Raw genomic sequence first — 22,410 nt, 5'->3', positions numbered from 1 at the left:
ACAGATAACTGCAAAACAACAAATGCATCAGAAATATGAACAAAATGTTATTGGGACAAAGAACAGTGGAATATTAACTCTGCCTTGGGAATTTAAGACTTTAAAGAAAAAGTAACATTCAGTCAGATCTTGAAATATAAGTGTAAATCCACTACATAAAAAAAGGGAGGGGAAAAAAATAACAGGGAGAAGCATCTGAGGCAGAGGAAACACTGTCTACAAGAGCATAGAGTCTGGCAAAGAGAAAAGTTCTAAATGGCTGCAGGATAAATTATAAGGAAAGAAGGATGATACAATATAAAAGAACCATTTGTAAAGAACATTTAACATCAGGGAAGCCAGCAAGTTTTGACTTTATTATGTGCTGAATCAAAGCTGTAACAGCAGTGAGTGGAGTAGCTAGATCTGAATTTGGTGTAACTGGATAGGAGAAAGTAAAAGATACAGTGATTTTAGAGTTTCTTTGATTTAGGCAAAGCTATCTTATCAGTTGCTTTCCTACATTTTAAAATACAGTTGACCCTTGAATGACGAGGGGGTTGGGATGCTGACCCTCGGAGATTAAAAATCCAGCATAACTTCATAGCTAACCCTCTTTATCTGCAGTTCCACATCTGTAGATTCAACCAACTACAAATAGTGTAGTATTGTAGTATGTATTTGGTGAAAAAAATCCCTGCATAAGTGAACCCCTGCAGCTCAAACCCGTCTTGCTCAAGAGTCAATCGTACTGATTCTCAAGCTCTGGGAGAATGAATAATCACCTGGAGAACTTGTCAGAAGTGCAGAAATTTCGATTCAGCAGCAGTCTCTGCAATGGGGCCCACACATTAAGCACTCCAGATGAAATAAATGCAGGTGATACAGCAATCTCATTTTCAAAATCATTTTTAAAAGTAGCAAATATTAAATAGTTATAAATACTAGGTCCACAGCTTATCCGGTCTTACATCTTAGGTGTTCCTCTGGGTCAAAGTTTATGCTAGAAATGGATCAATTTATTATTTATTCATTCATTCATTCTTTTTACAGCCACGCAAGTAGCATATAGAAGTTCCCAGGCTATGTGTCAAATTGGAGCTGCAGCTGCAGGCCTACACCACAGCCCCATCAACACTGGATCTGAGCTGCATCTGTGACCTACACCGCAGCTTGTGGCAACACCTGCTTAAGCCACTGAGTGAGGCCAGATATCCAACCCGCATCCTCACATACACTATGTCAGGTACTTAACCCAGTGAGCCCCAGGGGGAACTCCAAGGATCTATTTATTTTATTGAGTAGAGACCTTCATTAGGAAGAAGTCTGAAACATGTTACATATTTTAGAAACATTTTGAGACACTGCTGACACGCATCAGCATAAATATACATATTAGGTAAAGAATAATGAGGTACATACATCATGTATGGTCTTTCACTCATGAAACAAATATTCGCTAAGTCCAACTAAATTACTTCTTCTAAGAGTATTATGACACAGTCATTTCTTACTTTGAATACTCATTTAAATGAGCAGCCTTCCCTATGCTTTATTATTTTAAAAGTTCAATCACTAGCCTGACAGTTAAAAAGAAGTCTCCCAGCTAAAGCTTCTATGTAGAAAGGAAAATGGTTTCTTAGCGCCACCTAATGATAAAGATACAAAACTGAAACGTATAAATTTGAGCAGGGAGGAATTAGTCACCAATCTAACAAATATGTACAGTTGCCAAGCAGGAACTATATACATTTTTTCTCCTCACTATGTTTTCCGCTCTCAAGGAACTTTGTTATTTCTTTGCTTCTTAAGGCCACACACATGGCATACGGAAGTTCCCAGGCCAGGGAACAAATCCAAGTTGCAGCTGCCAGCCTACACCCACAGCTGTGGCAACACCAGATCATTTAACCCACTGAGTAGGGCCAGGGATGGAACCCAGACCTCTGCAGCGACCTGAGCCACTGCAGTCATATTCTTTTTTTTTTTTTTTTTTTTTTTTTTTGTCTTTTTGCCATTTCTTGGGCCGCTCCCGAGGCATATGGGATGTTCCCAGGCTAGGGGTCTAATCGGAGCTGTAGCCGCCAGCCTACGCCAGAGCCACAGCAATGTGGGATCCAAGCCGCGTCTGCGACCTACACCACAGCTCACGGCAACGCCGGATCGTTAACCCACTGAGCAAGGGTGGGGATCAAACCCGCAACCTCCTGGTTCCTAGTCGGATTCGTTAACCACTGCGCCACGACGGGAACTCCCTGCAGTCATATTCTTCACCAATGTGCCACTGCCAGAACTCTGCAAAGAACTTATCTTTTAATTCTTAAATGGGCCTGGTCCAGCCTTCTGAATACAAGTCTTTTCAGTGTAGAGAGGCAGGGAGGAAGTTAGTTTCACATATATATTCAATTCATTCATTCTTTCATTCATTCACTCATTGGCACAGTGATCTCTGAACAAAACAAAGATCTCTTGTCTTTGTAAAGCTTATTTATTGATTCCATGCATTATATCAGACACAAATCCTATTAATTCTATCTGCTAAACATCTCTTGAATCCATCTTTTTCTCTCCTTTTCCACTGCCTTAGAGAAGGTCTTTTCCACCTTCTGCTTATGACTGCAATAACTCCCAAGGTTGCCTGCCTTGACTTTCTCCCTTCTGCAAACCATCCCTACACTCCAGCAGTTAGCTCTCTAAAAAGCAAACCTTTTCTTAATATAGTAGTGCACCCCTATCTGTGGTTTCAGTTTCCAGTTTCAGTTACCCATAGTCAACCACTGTCTGCAAATATTAAATGGAAAAATTCCAGAAATAAACAATTGATAGGTTTTATATTTTATATCTGAGTAGCATGATGAGATCTCACACCGTCCTGCTCTGCCCTGCTGAGGACGTGAATCACCCTCTGGCCAGCATATCCCACCATTCATTCATCACTTAGCAGCCACCTGGGTTATCAGACCCACTGTCACGGTATCATGGAGCTTGCATTCAAGTAACCCCTATTTTACTTAATAATGGCACAAGAGTGGTGATGTTGGCAATGCAAATACGACAAGGAGAAGCTGTACTGTGCTTCTACTAAGTGAAAAGGTGGAAGTTCTTGACTCAATAAGGAAAGGAAAAAACTGTATGCTGAGGTTGCTAAGATCTTCGGTAAGAATAAATCTTCTATCCATGCAGTTGTGAAGAAGGAAAAAGAAGTTTGTGCTAGCTTTGCTGTCACACCTCAAACTGCAAAAGTCACAGTCCAGTGCATGATAAGTCTTAGCTAAAGACAGGGAAGGCATTAAATTTGTATGATGTTTTAAGAGTGAGAGAGAGAGAGCTAACATTCACATAACTTTCATTATGCTATATTATTATAATTGTTTTATTATTGTTGTTGTTACTCTCTTATTACGCCTAAATTTCTAAACTAAACTTTATCAGAGCAATGAGGTCTTACTATAGAGCACAAGGAACTATATCCCGTCTCTTGGGCTAGACCATGATGGAAGATAATTTAAGAAAGGAAATGTATGTATATATATGACTGGGTTATTTTGCTGTATATCAGAAATTGGCACAACACTGTAAATCAACTATAATTTAAAAAAATACACACAAAGGAATATAGGAAAAGTAAAACTAGCCACAAAAATAACTCAGAAATTAATGACAGAGGGAAAACTGAAATCACATACCCATAAAGCAACTGTCTGAAGCTTCCTGCCACGCCTGCCCATTGATGCTGACATTCTCTTGCACAGCTGACTCGAAAGTCTGCAAGAAATCCACAACAGTCAAGTCACTAAAAATAACTTTAAATGCTGAATTCAAATATTTTGGAAAATAACAATTTTGATTTGTGAGAGAGAATTATTTAAAAAAACCACAGACTAGCCTATTAGTATATTTATTCTTTTCAGTGAGGTGAGATTTCACTTCAGTCATTGATTCTAGCCACATTTCAGTTCTTGATAGCCAATTTCCTACCTATGAAAAAATGTGATGCAAAATTTTAGAATACTGTCATAAACAAATTTGCTTCTTAAATGAAGGAAAAAAAGCTAACAACAAATCTGGGTTCAGGTGAATCTCAAGGATATAAATAACACATATGTTCCTGAATGAGTGTCATTGTTAACAAGAGAGAAAATACACATGCTTAAAATTAAATTCCACTTTACAAAGGACTGTATTTTTTGAGGTGTACCCTGAAGTATGTAGGTAGGGATGAAATGACATGAGATGTGAGATTTGCTTTAAAATCAAAAGTGTAAAGTATTTTTGATAACTTAAATTTGGTGATGAATATATGGGTGTTCACTGCGCTAGTCTATTTTTTGTAAGGTTAAAAATGTTCATAATAAAAAAATAAAGAACTAAAGGAATTAAAATTTAAAAAAATAAAGAACTAAAGGAATTCGGTGGTACCATCAAAATTTTAATTGCATATTCCATATAACCTAACAATTTCACTTCTATCAGTGTATGCTAAAGGGTTATTCTCATAAAAATATAAAAAGGATAAGCTTAGAATATTTATTTCAGCGCTGTTTGAAATTATGGAATACTGAGGCAGAGGGAACACTCTAAATTCAAGATTAGGAGAATAAACATAACAATATATCCATATCATACAATACTTAAAAGAATAAAATATATCTCTACCATAACACTGTCACATAATAGTCAAATAAATATTTGATTTAAAAATAAAACAGGCTGCTAACAATACAACATCACACCATTAATGTAAAAAACTAACGAACAAAAAATTTAAAAAAAAAGAGAGAGAGAGACAGATGTAAAGCCAAAAAACACAAGGACTATGCCCTCCAAAACAGTAAGTTACTTCCAGGATGCAAGAGGGATAGGGGATAGAAATTCAAAGACTTTTGCTTTATGCTATTTTTTCATAATGACAATATATTTTGTACATTAAATATAATTAAAAATAAGCTTAAATCAAATAACTGCTAATTATAAGTACATATTCTACACTTTTAAAACTTTAAAATAAAATCTTTACTTGATATATAGGCTTTGAAGAATTACCCAAGGATATAAATTATCTTTGTAATATTCATTGCACAATTGTATCAATATTATTTAAGAATGTGTTACTATACCATGTGGTTTTAGAGAAATATGTCTACATAATTAAAACCTCCACTTTCATCTGCTCTCGATTAAAATAAAACGCAAGTGAACTCCCTTGGCAGTTTGTCTCCACACTTTTTATCTTCTAATTCACTTTATCATCCATTAAAGGTATAAAAGGTTAAGCCAAGTTCCTCTTTTTCTGAAAGGTAATTAATCATATTTTCTAAGTACCTTAGCACTTCCTAGAAAGGGGTAAATTCTAAGATCATTACACAACAAAACAGTCTTCTCCCAAAAAACTACTAAAAACGTCCTCAGATAAGTCTCTTTTCTTCCCTTACTTGCAAAGAGGGAAAGATACAACAGCCACTGTATACAATACTGGGTTAGAGAATCATAATCCAGGGAGTGTTCCGTCCTTCTTCCACTGAACCTTAATTTTGTTTGCATTATGGTCATTTACACACAAAAAGGTACTACATTATAAGCATTTTAACTTTTTTTTCCTGCATAAAAGTAGACTGTGTGCTTCCTTTCAACAAGCAGCAATCCCCCAATTTGTTGTCTTTCCCCAAAACACTTTTTTCAGGGCTTTGCAGAATATTTGAGAAAGGAAGGAGAAATGTATTATAAGGGCCAGTGTGTGATCTTGGTGAAGTTTATAATCAAGACAGCTTCCTTATCTACTTTAGACTTACAGGGAAATTATTTTCACTCTCTTTTCAAGATGTTCTAAAACAAGCAAAAGGAAAGACCAAAAGCTGGTGATTGACTGACTTTCAGAATTACCCTTCCCTGGAGAATTTCTCAGTCTCTGTCTGCACTCCAACAGCGAAGCAACTAAACACTGCCTGTCTGTTGAGGCCTTAAAATATGGCTAGTCAGGAAGGAGATGAGCTGTTAAGATCCCAGATTTGAAAAGCTTCGTATGAACAAAAGAATGTAAAATATCTTGTTCATTTTTTAACTATTACAAGTTAAAAGTCTATCTTGGATATATTAGGTTAAATAAATATTATTAAAATTAATTTCACCTATTTTTTTCTTTCTTTTAATTTCAAATTACATACGTGGCTCGCCTTGTATTTTTCTGCGGGACAGCACTAGCCCAAGTAACTAACAAGTAACTAACAATACTCAGCGGCCTCTCAGCATCTGTTTCGCTCCCCCGCGTTTCTCCTGGTGCTTCTATCCAAAGGTGGGGCACCGTTAACTCGGCCTGACCGTTTCTGCCTGGGGTGTGGAAAAACGGAGTGATAAGACAAGAGACGGCTAAGAGGCCCGTACCCACTGCGCATCTCGCAGCACGGGCTCGCGAATCTCCTCTGGCAGCGCGTCCCCGAGTTTTTGCACGAAGCTGCCGCACAGTTCTAGCATTTCCATCACCGCCCGCTTCGAGGTGCAGCGCACCCGGAAGTCTTTTCGGGAAGCGGCAGGGACCAACGTCCTCTCGTCGGTCCTGGCCACTCTCTCCACGTCCCGCAGAGGAGAAGGAGCCCTCTCCATGTTTCCAGCTTGAACTATGGGCGGGAACTCTGAGGGCGGAAGTGCGGGTTTCCAGGGAGGAAGGAGCACGCGTCCGGCCGGAAACTCGTTCCGCCCGGGCAGCAGCGTTCCGGCTGAGGCCCCGCGGGCGAGTCGAGGGACTCCTTGGCTGCGGTGATGGGGTCGGTGGGCGTAGGGCTGGTGGACTGTCACTGTCACCTCTCCGCCCCGGATTTTGACCACGTATGTGAGGGCGAGGTTTGGCCCTTGGGAGCGGGGAGGACCCCGTTCTTTCTCTTCGGGTTATCCCCCAGTCTTTCCAGGCCCCTATCTATGGTCCCATGCGATTTGCTCCTTAACTCTGTATTTAATCTCAGTCACACCGATTTTTCTTTCTTACCCTAAAAAGCCATAATCTCTTCTTGGCACCGATTTGCTGTTTCGGGCCACTGGAGTCCTTCCTACCTACCCAGCCTTTGCCCAGCTGTTTAACCTCTCAGCTCCTGGCCGAGAACCCAGTTTCCACAGGACGCATGCTCGCTGCGATACCCTATGTGCTCCAGTTCTAGTGGCAAAAGGAGCAAACAAAAACCAACACACACACATACGTAATTTCAAAGTGTTTTACCCGCCACTTTGGAAACAAGAGGCTGAGAAACGAGAAAAAGATCAGAGTCGCTTTTAGGGGGAAAGCTTCTCAAGAGGGGACAGTGACGTTGGGGCTGGAAAGACTAAGCGGTGTGTGCATGGTGGTGAGGAAAGCAGGCAGGTTGCAGGTTTCTAGACTGGACAGAATTTGGCGCAGTCAAGCTACTGAAAGACTGGGTGGGGCCTGATGAGCTAGACAGAGAGAAGCGAGCATAAAACAAGACTGAAGAGGTTTGCAGGGGATAGGTGAGGTAGGAGTTCGAATTTCATTAGAAGCGCAATAGGGATCCAGTAAAGGGAGTCGTTTATTGGTTTGTTTTTTAAAGAGAGTAACGAGACCTGATACCGTTTGAAAAACCACTTTGCTGAAAGGTCTCGTGTGTCGCAGCTGGAGGCACAATCCGCGACGGCAGCCTGGGTTCCATCCCTGGCCGGGGAACTTCCATATGCTGGGGGTGCGGCCAAAAAACAAAAACAAAACAAACAAAAAAACTGCTTTTCTGATGTGTGGCAAATAGATAAAGGAGAGCAAGAGTGGAAGGTGGAAGACCAGTTTGGAGGCTTTTGCAGTATTTAGACAAAAGATGATGGTGGTTCCAGGGGAAGTTGAGAAAAGCAGATGAGATGGATTCAAGGTATACTTTAAAGGTAGAATCTTTCCTACGTGCTGAGAGGAATTGGATGTGGAGAGGGAGGGGAAAGGAGAACTTGAGGATACTGAAGAGAGATGGTGGGGCTGTTTACTGAGATGGGGAAAACTGAGGTTTGAAGAAAGAATAGTTTTTTGGGGGGAGGGAAAATAGTTAGATTTAGTACTTGCTGAAGCCTAATATCCATCCCAATGAAGATGTCATAGAGTCATTTTAAACTGAATCTTGGGTTCAGGAGAAAATGATAGACTGGAGATAAAAACTGGGGACTCATTAGCATAATGAGCATTGTAATGAGAGCACTTCTGGTGAGTACAGAGAGAGAAGCATAGAGTCCTGAATTTAGAGGAGAGAGAGCCAGTCAAGGAGACTGAAGAGTAGCAGCCAGCTGGAGAGGAGTAATTCTAGAAGCCAAGAGTGGAAAATATTTCAAGAAGGAAGGAAAGGACAAGAAGGAAGGAAAGGACAAGTGAGGAGTTTCTAATGCTGCTGAGGGATAGGGTAGGAAGACAGAGAAAAGTCGTTTTATTTGACAATAACAGTTTCTCTTTTGGTGGAATGGGAACAGAAGTCAGATTTTACTGAGAGAGTAAATGGAATATGGGTCAGCGTAGGCTCTTCATATTCCATCACCCTCTTCCTTGCCATCATTGTCAATCTTTATGGTGCCTCAGCTCCACTGATATACACAGCCAAAGAAGAGTTACTTATTCATCTAAAATGACTGTGATTACTTATGCTTATTTTAGGATCTGGATGATGTGTTGGAGAAAGCCAAGAAAGTAAGCCAATATCTATAACTGCCTTTTTTTTTTCCTACTAATTTTGATCTAAAACACCTTGAAATTTAGATATACTGTGTTGATGTTGCTTCAAAAATAAGTTAATAATAAGCAACATTTATTAAGTATTTACCATGTGCGAAGCACTGAGCTAAGCCTGTGCTATACATCATCTCATTTAATGTTTTACAGCTACCTTCTGAGGAACCTACTATTTTATAACTAACCATTACCCATTTTATATCCTTTAATAACTAAGGCCTACAGATTAACTTGTCCAAAGACACATGACTAATAAAGTGGTGTAGACAAGACAGTCTGAATCCAAAGCATGTTCCCACAGCCACCATGCTTACCAGCAGTATGCAACAGGTTGTTCCATCCATCGATTCATAAATTAACATTATTCTGGAGACCTAAGAGAAATTATTAGAGTTTTCTGAAACATTTTGATTTGTTTGGGAAAAATATTAATTTTTGGAAATGTTAATGAAATTCGTTATAACTAGCATTTTGTGGTCTTCGTTGAATGTGACTGTCAGAAATGGTGCCATTTTCATATACAATCATCTTTCACTACAGTAGCTTAACCAGGAGTATGGGGTTTGGGGTTATACCAGACTAATGATCTTGGGCAAGTTATTTGACCCCATCCCAGACTCTGTCTTTTGACTCATACAATGGATTACAGCAGTGCCTATGTCATAGGAGTATGTAGTTTAAATGGGGTAATATTTATAGTCCCTGAAACATAGTAACTACTCAGTGATAGCCATTATGATTATATTGCTGAAATGTGAGTGTGCAAGGATAACTAAAAGCACAGAAAACTTTAAATTTTTATTTAATTATATTGGATGTATATTGTTCGAGACTCTTAACTATTCTATTCACTTTTGTTTCAGGCCAGTGTTATGGCTCTTGTGGTGGTTGCTGAACATTCAGGAGAATTTGAAAAGATTATGCAGCTTTCAGAAAGGTGCTACTTCTCTTTAAGATATGTAAAGAGTTGCCAATAAGGATGCAGTTATGATGTCATATTTATAATATCAAGGATCATCCATTTTTTTAAAGAGAATGAGAAGAAAAAAGTCATATTAAACTAACCCTAAAAAAGTCTTTCCTACTTGTTCTTCAGAGTAACATGGTCTTCTAGTCTAATATTCCTGCTTTGTTAATTCACTCTACATTCTTAGGTATAATGGATTTGTCCTGCCATGCTTGGGTATTCACCCTGTTCAGGGAGTTTCATCAGAAGACCAAAGAAGTGTCACATTAAAGGTAACAGTTTTATAAAATGAGAACCATGGCTGTGGTGCTATTGCAATAGTCTGTGTGAGACATGATGGTGGATTGGATCAGAGTGATAGCAGTGGATGAAGAAAAGTGAATGGATTTGGTATATTTTTGGCATGAATGTAGAAATGATAGGACTGTCTAGCTTAAAAAACTAATTCAAATACCAGCAATATACAGGTAATTCTAGATTCTGATAGGAACTCATCAGATCTCAAGACAGTCCTCTAGAAAAGACAAGGGTTAAACAGTTTTAGTCTTAATATGCTTGTAGCCCATACCATAGTTTTTTCTCATACTGATTAGATCATAAGCTCCTAATTTGTGGTTCAAAGTTAGATATGAAATAAGTATTCAGTAAATTACCTTGGTTTTTAAAATGAAAATTTCCTAGCATCACACAAATCTTTCAGCATATTCTTGAATTAATTCATTCAATAAATATCATTACCACGCAGGGTTTAGGCCCCTGGGATACCTGGGGAATCGCAATTCACTGGCCACAGTCTACTGCCCCCTGCAGGCAAGGCATGTGCTCTCCAGTTGGCTCCCGTCCCTAGTAACCCACTTCTCACATTTCTGTTACATGGCTGATCCCTGTTCTAAAGGTTTCTTTAATAAAAAATCAATTCTAATTATTTTAAATCATTCAGAATAAATTTCCCTTTGCCTTTCTTTCTTCCTGCCGTTCCTTCTCTCTCCTTTCTTCATCCATCAGCATAGTGGAAACATCAGGGGCTTTATAGTCAGAGAGACTTGGCCTACTGGTTTCTGCAGTCTGTGGCACTTAACTTTGCCAAATCTCAACTTCCTCATAGTAGATCATGAATAATTATTTACTAGTAATATTCACAGTCATAAGATACAGAATATTTTAAACCCCCCCAGTAGAACCATTAGCTGTCAAGGAAGTTGAGACCTTATGGAGGAAGTAGGAATAACACTGAAATCAGAAATAGACCTATGAATGTCCTTACAAATATTTTACATTTATTAAAATCAAATGATAAAAATCACACAAATGCATTTGTACATATTAAATCAGTGATATGAATTAATAGTTTCCATTTACTCTCTTTGACTTGCCAGAAATTTCCAAATTATTCCATGGAGAATTGAAACAGCCTCATTGTAAATTTATTTTGTTTCTCCTTGTAGATGATACATATTCCAAAAAGCATTTTTTTTCCTATATCTGGTCTTCATCCAAATGTGCAACTTCTTTCTGACTTAGGATTTTCTAAATGTCAACCATTTCCTGGGTAATCTCTCCAACTTCTCTGGTCCTTCTGAGGTCCCCGAGACACAGAGTAGTTAGGACGTTTGATGAGGAAAATCTTTGCCTGACATTTTGACCCACTCAGCCGTTGTCAGGCAGTCCTCTGATATCTAGGGATATATACTTTTAGCTCCTCATAGCAGTATTAATTCTTCCTCACTGAGTCTCCTGGAATGTCTAAGGTCTGATTTGCCCTCCCTCATCTTTTCTCTCTCTTGAGGCATAATTATAAAATCTCCTGTCCCCTTGCCATCTGTTTTACCTCCCTTTTCTTAATTCTCCCTTGTCCTGATTAGCCTCAGTCAAAGTACCTTGAATTTATATATTCTGAGACTAAAATCCTCAAGGTGGTTTTCCATTTGAGAAGTAAATTTTCCATTTAGTTGTTTTTCCCTTGCCTGAGAAGGGAAGCCTCACAGGGGGAATTCTCTTTAAGTGGATATATAATGTCATGGAAACTAACAATACACAGTTACTTCAGTAGTTGACAAATAAGCATATATGTGATATTTAGTATTTATATTGTTGAAAATTTAGGACAAAAATAGGCCAAGATGGACTATAAAGACAAGACAAATCAGTGAAAATAGTGCAAAGGATGTATGAGACTTTCACTATTAGAAACTCACAGGAGTTTCCTGGTGGTCTTAGCAGGTTAAGGATCTGGTGTTGTCACCGCCATGGTGCATGTTCAATCCCTGGCCCAGGAACTTCCACATACTAAGGGAAAGGAAAAAAAACCCCAAACCCCATAAACCACTAGGACCCTAAGAGAAGAAGGTAACAGTGCACTCCCCCAAATTCATTCACCATCACCATTTGGTGAATTTCTTCTCTCTCATTCAGCTATTTCCAAAAGTCCAAAATCTAGATCAGTTCTCCTAAATGCCAGAAACTCCTCTTAAACAAAAGGAAGTATATTTAAGTAGGAATTAAAAAAAAAATCAGGTTCTTGTAACCTGAATACATGTGGGATGTTTCTACCCAGATTTCTAGATAGAAGTACTCACCATTATAGGATTACTATTCCCAGTTCCTCAACTGGTTAAAGATATTGAATGTACATAAAGGACCCAGTATAGCATAGTGCCTGGCATATAATAGTTGTTTATTTAAAAAAAAAAAATCCTATACAGTTCCCTTCTTCTATTTTAATAAATTTACTTTTTTTTCTCCCAGGATTTGGATATAGCTTTGCCCATTATCGAGAATTATAAGGATCAATTGTTGGCAATTGGAGAGGTAAATACTCACTAGCTGATCCAATGAGTTCTAATCCAGACTTTCATGTGATATATGAAAATAATCCTTAATTCAGTATTGGTAATTATAACAGACTTGGATAAGTATGTTCACCCTGTTCAGCTGGATAACAGTTTGTCAGGACTTCCTCAATAAGCAAAAGTCCTTAGGAATAAAACAATAGAAAGCCTCACCATGTACTTATGTTAATGGAAGAAAACAACTTTATTAACTTTTCAAAATACTTTGCTCTTCTTTTTCTTTTGCTTAAATAGGGTCATCTCTCTGGTTAGTTAAAATAGTATATACAAGAATGCTTTAAATAGGTTAGAGTTTATAATTAAAGATCTTTTTTTATTAAATAATTTATAATTGTGAAATATTTTATCACTCAGTAATTCTTCCTCTAATTAAAGATAAAAAAAGATAAGAACAATACTTACACTCAGAATGAGGTTATAGCAATGCATGCCAAAATGGTATCAAGAGAAGCAGTCACTTATAATCTTCACTGTCCAATGGGGTGACCACATGCAGCTGTTGAGCACTTGAAATGTCACCCACAGGGAGATGTGCTCTCAGGATAAAATGCACAGAGGATTTCGAAATCTCAGTACCTCAAAAAAAAAAAAGAATGTAAAATAACTGAATAATTTTTTATATTGATTATGTGTTGAAATAATAACATGACTATATAATAATGATGATAATATTTTAGATAGAGGGAATTAAAGTATGTTATTAGAATTAATTTCACCTATTTCTTTTTAGGGCCACACCCATGGCATATGGAGGTTCCCAGGCTAGGGGTCCAATCAGAGCTGTAGCCACCGGCCTACGCCAGAGCCATAGCATTATAGGATCCAGGCCACGTCTGTGTCCTACCACATAGCTCACAACAACGCTGGATCTTTAACCCACTGAGCAAGGCCAGGGATCAAACCCATGTCCTTGTGGATGCTAATCTGGTTCGTAAACCACTGAGCCATGACGAGAACTCCAAGTTTCACCTATTTCTTGATAGTGTTTTTAATGTGACTGCTGGATACTGTAAAGTTGTGTGTATGGCTCCCATTATATTTCTCTTGGACAGTACTACTCCATAGTATGTCTTCTGGGGTTCATTAAACCATAAACATGTAATCTGTTTTATTTTTCTGTTATAGGTTGGACTAGATTTCTCCCCCAGAATTGCTGGCACTGATGAACAGAAGGAAGAGCAAAGACAAGTCCTAATCAGACAGGTCCAATTGGCCAGAAGACTCAATTTGCCTTTGTAGGTTAATCATCTTTCTATATTAATAGTGATGGAGAAAATTAAATAGTGGTGCTTCTGAAATGAAGCTTTACTTTTCTTTTTCTCTGAATTAGTTTAATAGAACAGAAGTAATGCTTTCATACTAAATGCTTAAAAGGAACTTTTTTGTTGTTAAACAGAAACATTCACTCACGCTCAGCTGGAAGACCCACCATCAGCCTCTTACGGGAGCAAGGTATTTGGGTTCCTGAGAACAATGTGCCTAATGTTTAAATTTGACGATTTCAGTCCATATTCTCAGAGAACAAGCCGTGTTTTATTTGATTTCTTAAAGGGAAGGGAATAAGTCTCGGGTAGAGATGGAAATAAACTAACATGGTTTTATAATTCCGGCTCCTGTTTACAAGGTTTTCAGTGAGATGATATTTATCCAGCCATGAAAAAGCAAATGAAAGATTGGGTCAAGTAATTTATATGTCTTAACTTAAAAATTAGCAGCTCAGAGTTCCCGTCGTGGCACAGTGGTTAACGAATCCAACTAGGAACCATGAGGTTTCGGTTCGATCCCTGGCCTTGCTCACTGGGGTAAGGATCCGGTGTTGCCATGAGCTGTGGTGTAGGTTGCAGACACGGCTCGGATCCCGCATTGCTGTGGCTCTGGTGTAGGCCAGTGGCTACAGCTCCAATTCGACCCCTAGCCTGGGAAACTCCATATGCCGCGGGAGCGGCCCAAGAAATGGCAAAAAGACCAAAAAAAAAAAAAAATTAGCAGCTCCAATATTTTAATCAGCTTAACCAGCTGATAACTGAGAGAGAGGAAAAAGCAGAGCGACGAAAGGTGATCACCTTGGGTTACTGTTTTACACGTTTTATGGCTGCTGCTTCAGAAAATGGCATTATGCATTTTGTGACCATCATACATATGATGCTCTGTCATCTTCACCAGTTGCTCCTAAAGAAAAAATACTTCTTACAGGATTACTTCTCAAACTTTTACAAACGCCATCCACAGTAACAAGTATACTTTATTTTGAAACTCAATATATACACGTATAAACTGTTTTTGGTACTAAGACTTTATTTTGAGACTCGTTGTATACACATACAGAAAACTGACAAAAGTTTAAGAAGCAGTCCATCTATATGTTTGTATATAAAGAAATATAAGTGTGTGTGCATGAGTGTATGCACACACAAATGTATAAGCACGCACTGGCCAGTCATGACCCACTAAATATTTTATAACTGATTTATAGTTGTAACCTACCAAATGTCACAGCTACCATTTGAAAAAACAGCATCAGATAGTGAAGTAAATAATTTCCTGCAACTAGAAAGCACTGTCTTTCTCAGTGATGAATACTGAATCCTTCTGGAATCACTGAGAGCATGATTTTTTATGCAGGCTGAGTAGCCATCCTATAAAAACTGGAAGTGGTTTTGTGAAGCCAACTCTGCCTGTTGAACTTGTGAGTCATTTAGCTCCCCATTTCTTCTTCCACTAGCATTCTTGTTAAGGACAATTTGCTTAAAAACCCACTGTGAACAATAAATTGACAGCTCACAAACTTTTATAAAAGGTTTGATGGTATAGGATGCTTAAGTAATGGTTTAAAAATTTGTATTTCAATTTTATTTATCTTGAAGATTAAAAATTTACTATATTTTTAATCTATTGTTTGAACACTACATTTATCTACCCTTTCAAAGTCATAGGGCCCAGCATTTACCTAAAATCTGTTACTTATCTTTATGTCATAGGGCTCAGCATTTACTTAAAATCTGTTACTCAGTGTGATTGGTGGGAAACCACTAAGGAAATAAACTGCAACTCTGGTTTATCTTTAATTTTTGCGAGGTGCCGACAAAGTGCTGCTGCATGCGTTTGATGGTCGGCCGTCTGTAGCCATGGAAGGTGTAAGAGCTGGGTACTTCTTCTCAATTCCTCCTTCTATCATAAGAAGTGGACAGGTAAATTCTTTCATTAAACTTCATTTTATACTTTGTGAAATACTCTTTAAAATACGAACTTTTATTTCATACTTGTGATACTATTCTGGTTTTACTACAAATATGAATCCTAGGTCCCTACCTCATATTTATATGAAAAGCAAATGATACTTGGATTAAAATGGATCAAAGACCTCAAGGAAAAAGCTAAAATTCTTTGCATTTTGATCAAAATCTTTGTGACCTTGGATTAGGCAGTGGTTTATTAGATATAACACTAAAAGCACAAGCAACCAAAGAAAAAAATACGTAAATTGGTTATCATAAAAATTTTAAACTTCCACAATAAAAAAAAAATTTGAAAAAAAATTTTTGAACTTTTATGCTTCAAAAATAACTATCAAGAAAGTGAAAAGAGGAGTTCCTGTTGTTGCTCAGTGGAAACGAATCTGACTAGTATCCATGAGGATTCGGGTTCAATCCCTGGCCTGACTCAATGTTTCAGGGATCTGGCAGTTGCCATGAGTGAGGTATAGGTCGAATATGCGGCCTGGATCCTGTGTTGCTGTGGCTTTGGTATAGGCCGGCAGCTATGACTCCGATTCAATTCCCTAGCCTGGGATCTTCCATATGCCAGGGTGGAGCCCTGGTGGGTCAGCTGATTAAGGATCCAGTGTCATCACTGCCACAGTTCAGATCACTGCTATAGTAAGGGTTCTATCCCTGGCCTAGGAACTTCCTCATGCCACATGCATGGCCAAAAAAAAAAAAAAAAAAGCAAAAAATTTAAATAGATTTTTCTCTGAAAATGCTCTGGAATTAAACAGAGTTTAATGCTCTGGAATTAACCAGTGGTGATGGTTGTACAACCTTGTGAATATAGTAAACACAGCCGAATTGTATGTATACTTTTAAGGGGTGACTATTATGCTGTATAAATTATATCAATGAACAATGCAACAAAAACTAATTTAGGGTATTGACCTTATTTCACCATTTTGAAGACACTTGTTTTTTCATATTTTATTTCTGTGACATTGATTTTTATTTTTTAATTTTTTTGTCTTTTTGTCTTTTCTAGGGCCGCACCCGAGGCATAAGGAGGTTCCCAGGCTAGGGGTCTAATCAGAGCTGTAGCCGCCAGCCTATGCCAGAGACACAGCAATGCGGGATCCAAGCCGCATCTGCAACCTACACCACAGGTCACGGCAACACTGGATCCTTAACGCACTGAATGAGGCCAGGGATCAAACCCGCAACCTCATGGTTACTAGTTGGATTCGTTAACCACTGAGCCACGACAGGAACTCCAGCACTAACTACTTCTTATACTTGTAATTTACAAATTTTGATATATGCTGTATTTTCATTTTCAGTTCAAAATATTGTATGATTTACCTTGTGACTTCCTCTTTGACCATATCAATTATTTTTAAATATGTTGTTTAATTTCTAAATATTATTTATATAAACTTTCCTATCTTTTTGCTCCTCATTTCTGCTTTAATTCTATTTAAGTCTAAAATTGTATATTGTATGATTTTAATTCTTCTAAATTAGTTGAGATTTAATGGTCCAGAATATGGTCTTTCGTGGTGAAAAGAGCATGCATACTTGAAAGAGTGTGTATTCTGCTATTGTTGGGTGAAGTGTCCTAGAAATATCAATTAGGTCAAGTTAATTGATAATCCAAGATTATTTTTATTTTTCCAACTTTTATCATTTGTGGAGAAATTTCCTATATAGTGGTAATCTTTAGCTGTGTTATTATTTCTTTTCCAAAACTAAAATGCTAATTTTTTTCTAATTTTAAAGATAATATTTGTACATTATAGAAAATTGAAACACTTCAGAAAAGACCAAATTTCAAGGCAACTCGAATCCTACCACTCAGAGACAGTCATTGTTAACATTGATTCAGATAAAATTAAGATACCTGGAGTTCCCATTGTGGCTCAGTGGGTAACAAATCTTACTAGTATCCATGAGGATGCAGGTTCTATCCCTGGCCTCGCTCAGTGGGTTAAGGATCCAGCGTTGCCTTGAGCTGTGGTGTAAATTGCAGACATGGCTTGGATCCTGAGTTGCTGTGGCTCTGATTTCACCCCTAGCCTGGGAACTTCCATGTGCCATGAGTGCAGTCCTAAGAAGCAAGATAAATAGGTAAATAAATAAATAATAAAAATAAAACTATGGTAGCAACAAGAGAGTTATATTTTCAGTATAACATTCGTTGAGTTCATTGTAGTCCCTGTAATCCAGACAGAAAATCATAAACAGGAAAATAAAACCGTCTACCACCCAATCTAAAATTGTAAATGTGCATATGCACTTCAGATTTATAAACATAAAACCTTGAATGACCTAAAATGAACAGTAGAAAGAAACACTAATGTGGTATTGGTGGAGAAACAGAAGTCCTTTCCTTCTGTGATCAGATATTCAGCTTTCTTGCTGGATATTCCTCATATTTTGCAATACTACTTTTTGGGCTTCTGGAGGCTTTGGATAATTTTTGGCAGAGTGTTTCTGTTTAAGTCTGTTAATAGTGGAATGATGAGAACATAGTGAACATTTATTAATTGAAGATTAAAACATAAATTGTAGGTTCTTGCAAAGGAGAATGCATTGGCATGTGGGTTTAATGCTCCTTTTTATTTCTTTTTTTTTTTTTTTTTTTTTTTTTCCTGAACCCATGGCATGTGGAAGTTCCCAGGCTAGGAATTGAACCCACGCTACAGCAGCGGCCCATGCCACTTCAGTGACAACACCAGACCCTTAATCTGCTGTGCCACAAGGAAAATCCTAATGCACCTTTTTAAAATCTTTATTTTTCATGTTTTCAAACTCATACCTTTCTCTTTTTTTCTAAGAAGCAGAAACTTGTGAAACAGTTGCCTTTAACTTCAATTTGCTTAGAAACAGATTCACCTGCACTTGGACCAGAAAAACAGGTAAATTATTTTTAAATTTCTACATTATTTAGATTGTGTCTTTTATTTGAACTATTTTTGGCTTAAACTGTGTTTCTCATTATAGTCTAAATACAGTGTAATCCTATACATATGTATTTTTTATGTCTGCACCTGCAGCATATGGAAGTTCCTGGGCTAGGGATTGAGTCCAAGCTGCAGTACAACCTACACCACAGCTGTGGCAAAACCAGATCCTTTAACCCACTGTGTTGAGCCAGGGATCAAACCTGCATCTCCGTAGCTACCCCAGCCTCTGGAGTCAGATTCTTAACCCACTGTGCCATAGCAGGAACTCCCAATGTAATCCTATTTTAATGCTAGGTTGAGAGATTATATTAACTTAATTTCATGTCTTTTCTAAATATAGCTGTTATGCTACAAAGAATATTATTTGATATGGGTTGTGTCCTAATTTATGTAAAAATGAGAGCCAGACCAGTGTAGTAAAAAAACTCAGTGTCTAGAGTCAGGAAGACCTGGATTCAAATTCCGCCTCTGCTATCCACTAGCTGTATGACTTTGGGTAAATTACTTAATCTCTCTGAAACTGTTTATTTATAAAATGCAGGCAAAATAATAATAAGATAGTTGGAAGTATTACAGTGAAGATTAAATGAAATAACGTATATGAAAGTACCTGGCAGTGTCTAGTATATAGTAGATACTCAATAGATGTTAATTTTTCTTCTTTTAATTAGCATGTTAAAATGGGGCTCAGTTTATTTTGTACAAGTACTATACCAATATGATATAGTCATAGATTTAGTTATTTGATTTTTGCTATACGTTTTGTTATTGTAGATAAAGAATACAGATAGTCATTTTAAATATTGCCGCTATTATAAATTACAACTTTCTGAATGGAAGCCGCAGCTTCTGCTTCCTTTTCTTTAGACCGTGCCTATTGCAGTCCCCTCCCAGTGTGCTTACTCAGTGCCCTCGATGGCTCATCTCTTCTGTGTTGCCGTGCCTCCTAGATTGAGAGGATGGCACCCAAAAGTCAGAGGTCTGGGAGCAGTAATGATGTAGTTGGTAATAAACTATAATTATTTGTGATTACAGTGTGAACTTTGCTAATTAACATCCAATTAGTGACTTATTTTCATCAATCAGCTTTTATATAGAAGACAGATAAATGAGAAAATAGATCATAACCACAGTTGTGTTTTTTTTGTTGCTTGAGTATGGAACAGAATGGTACAGAACTGCATTCCTCATTAGTGTGCAATAGGAGGAAAGGACCTAGAATTTTCTCCCTAAAGAGCAATGAATTTCAAATGCTGTTATAAGTCAGTTTTATATTTGTATTTAGATGATTTGATAAAAATTTTAAGTTTCTAGTGTAGTACCTTGCACATAATAGGTACTCAAAAATATTTATTGAATACATGAGTTTTTAAACTGCATATGCTTTCTGTTAGGTAAAATGTATTTGTTCTAGGAAATTAGAAAATGTAGAAAATCATAAACAGGAAAGCAGACCATCTACCACTGAAAAGTTACCAGTATAATAGAGTGCTTAAAAGCATCAACTCTGATGTCAGACTGCTCAGGTCAAAACCTCAACGGGGCTACTTATTAGAATCCCTTCTTATTGATAATAAAGCAATGCTAATAATAACAGCACCTATCTCATACAATCATTTTGAGGATTAAATGAGAAATTCCATGAAAAGCTTAGAGCAAAACCTTGTCTACAGCAAGTAATAAATAAATGCAAATTCTCTCTCTCTCTCTTTTTTTTTTTCTTTTGTCTTTTTGTCTTTGTAGGGCTTCACCCACAACATATGGAGGTTCCCAGGCTAGGGGTCCAATCAGAACTGTATCTACAGTTTCCAAGGACTGCTTCCTCAGAGTATTACATTTGGTTTAGTGTCTGCTTTGTCTGTTTCAGGTACGGAATGAACCCCACAACATTTCCATTGCAGCAGAATATATTGCCCAGGTAAAAGGAATCTCAGTGGAGGAAGTTATAGAAGTGACAACTCAGAATGCATTGAAGCTGTTTCCCAAGCTTCGGCACCTGCTCCAGAAATAGCTTCAAAACAAAATCAACTGCAGAGGGCAGTGTTCAAGAAAAAGAAATATGCTGATGAAGAGTCTGAACTGAAGAAGCCATTGTATCAAGGCATAGAAGATTATAATTTTAGAGAAATATTTCTCTTAGAAGTAAAACTGGGCTTAGATCCTGAAACCTGGGTTCTAAATCTGCTTTGCACTTCTTTCAATGACTGGAGTCCTGGCAGGAGACTGGGAAACACTGCTGCTGCCGACTTGGCCCTGTTCGATAGAACCATTGTATGAACTGAAACCATTTCTTCTGGCACGGGTGGCTCCCACAGGTAAGAAATAAATGCTAGTATGATGACATAGAGCAGGCTAAAGTTTGCTCCTTTACCACCTGTTTGACTTCTCACAGGATTTACCCAGTGAAAGGAGAGCGATTAGTTTCTTACCCTCATCAGAAATCTTCTCTTTTTGGGGTTTGCAAAATTGAACTTTTAGTACTTTGAACTATTTCTTGTAAGAGAAAAGTGTACAAGGTTTTTATATTGATCTTATATTTTGATTTATGAAGCCAGTGATTTGTACAATCACCATGAAATACCAAGCCCTACAGTGGGTTTTAAGTTCCAGTCTTAATTTTGGCGCATGTTTAAACTGTAAATGTTATTAAAAATGTATCTGACCTTTTTGCATGTGGTAATATTTAATATTTTTAAGTTTTAAAAATCACAGTGTGAAAAGAGTCCTGTGGATGGTGGTGATAGTAGCACAACAACATGAATGTACTTAATGCCACTAAACTATATCCTTAAAAAAAATTGGGTTTTTGTTTTTGTTTTTGGCTTTTTACGACTGTACCTGTGACATATGGAAATATGGAAGTTCCCAGGCTAGGGGTCAAATCAGAGCTACAGCCGCCAGCCTACACCACAGCTACAGCAATGCAGGATCCAAGCCGTCTCTGCAACCTACAGCACAGCTCACAGCAATGCCGGATCGGATCCTTAACCCACTGAGCAAAGCCAGGGATCAAACCTACATCTTCATGGATACCAGTCAGATTCATTACCACTGAGCCATGATGGGAATTCATACCCTTAAAAATTATTGAGGGAGTTCCCTGGTGGCTCAGTGGGTAAAGGATCTGGTGTTGTCACTGCTGTGGCTTGGCTGCAATCCCTGGCCCAGGAACTTCCACATGCCATGGGTGCAGCCCCCCCCAAAATTATTGAGATGGTAAATTTTATGTTATGCATACTTAAAATTTTTTTAATCTTTTATGTAGTTTACAAGGTATTGTGATCCGTACCAAAACCTGAGTATTTAATTTTGTTAAGTTATATAAGCAGCAAATACTGAAAAAGGTCCCTGTCAGACAAAAAAAAGCTGACTTTCTAGAAAGCAAAGTGATCTTACATAATCTTCAGTATTGTGAAATGAATTCACATAGAGAGGAATCAAAACTAATTCTAGAGCAGATTGTCTAAATCAAGCTAGACTATCTAAAAAGCAGAATCAAATGCTTTGTGAGGTACTTAACCATTCGTCAGCATCATGACAGATGAAATGCCTACATTTAATGAGAGGTTATATTAAAACTAGATTTCTGAGCTCTCTTTCAGCTCTATATTTCTTTTACTTATTTCCTACCTCCTGCTCACATTCTCTTTGTCAAACTCACCTTTAAATCCTTTGAGATCCAACTTAATGACTTCACTCTATACCTCACCGCAGCTGGACATGATCCTTGCCCTCTAAATTTTGTAGA

At 37.7% G+C, this 22,410-nt stretch overlaps 2 protein-coding genes across 16 annotated transcripts in view; one reads left to right on the top strand and one right to left on the bottom strand.

Annotated features, from left to right (window-relative positions):
• Positions 1–7,081, bottom strand: part of NSL1 (NSL1 component of MIS12 kinetochore complex) — a 47,057-nt gene extending 39,976 nt beyond the window's left edge. Inside the window, exons 1-2 of one of the 2 annotated variants that reach the window (XM_084978065.1) lie at positions 6,956–7,081; positions 3,666–3,744 (exon numbers count right to left, since the gene is read on the bottom strand). In XM_084978065.1, the coding sequence (XP_084834191.1) occupies positions 3,666–3,669 (4 nt within the window). In that variant the 5' untranslated portion in view covers positions 3,670–3,744; positions 6,956–7,081. Of the gene's footprint in view, positions 1–3,665; positions 3,745–6,357; positions 6,593–6,955 lie in introns of those variants that run through there. The other variant, XM_084978064.1, reaches the window with a different exon arrangement.
• Positions 6,593–22,410, top strand: part of TATDN3 (TatD DNase domain containing 3) — a 32,077-nt gene continuing 16,259 nt past the window's right edge. For 2 of the 14 annotated variants that reach the window (XR_002336031.2, XR_014816550.1), the window contains exons 1-10: positions 6,593–6,703; positions 8,603–8,635; positions 9,541–9,614; positions 9,832–9,916; positions 12,390–12,452; positions 13,619–13,728; positions 13,890–13,945; positions 15,569–15,681; positions 18,537–18,614; positions 20,530–20,977. Coding sequence is in view for 6 of the 14 variants with exons in the window: in XM_013979958.3 (XP_013835412.1) it covers positions 6,593–6,703; positions 8,603–8,635; positions 9,541–9,614; positions 9,832–9,916; positions 12,390–12,452; positions 13,619–13,728; positions 13,890–13,945; positions 15,569–15,681; positions 18,534–18,614; positions 20,530–20,673 (870 nt within the window). In the remaining 8 variants the exon portion in view is untranslated. Of the gene's footprint in view, positions 6,799–8,602; positions 8,636–9,540; positions 9,615–9,831; positions 9,917–12,389; positions 12,453–13,618; positions 13,729–13,889; positions 13,946–15,568; positions 15,682–18,533; positions 18,615–20,529; positions 21,331–22,410 lie in introns of those variants that run through there. The other 12 variants (XR_014816548.1, XR_014816549.1, XR_002336032.2 and 9 more) reach the window with 9 other exon arrangements.

This window comes from Sus scrofa, chromosome 9 (assembly GCF_054392235.1).
Source record: "Sus scrofa isolate SSC_HxYL_T2T_F1_AM1 chromosome 9, Sscrofa_HxYL_maternal_Yorkshire_Landrace_v2.0, whole genome shotgun sequence".
Classification (NCBI taxonomy): Eukaryota; Metazoa; Chordata; class Mammalia; order Artiodactyla; family Suidae; genus Sus; species Sus scrofa.
This window is presented reverse-complemented; position numbering and strand designations above follow the sequence as displayed.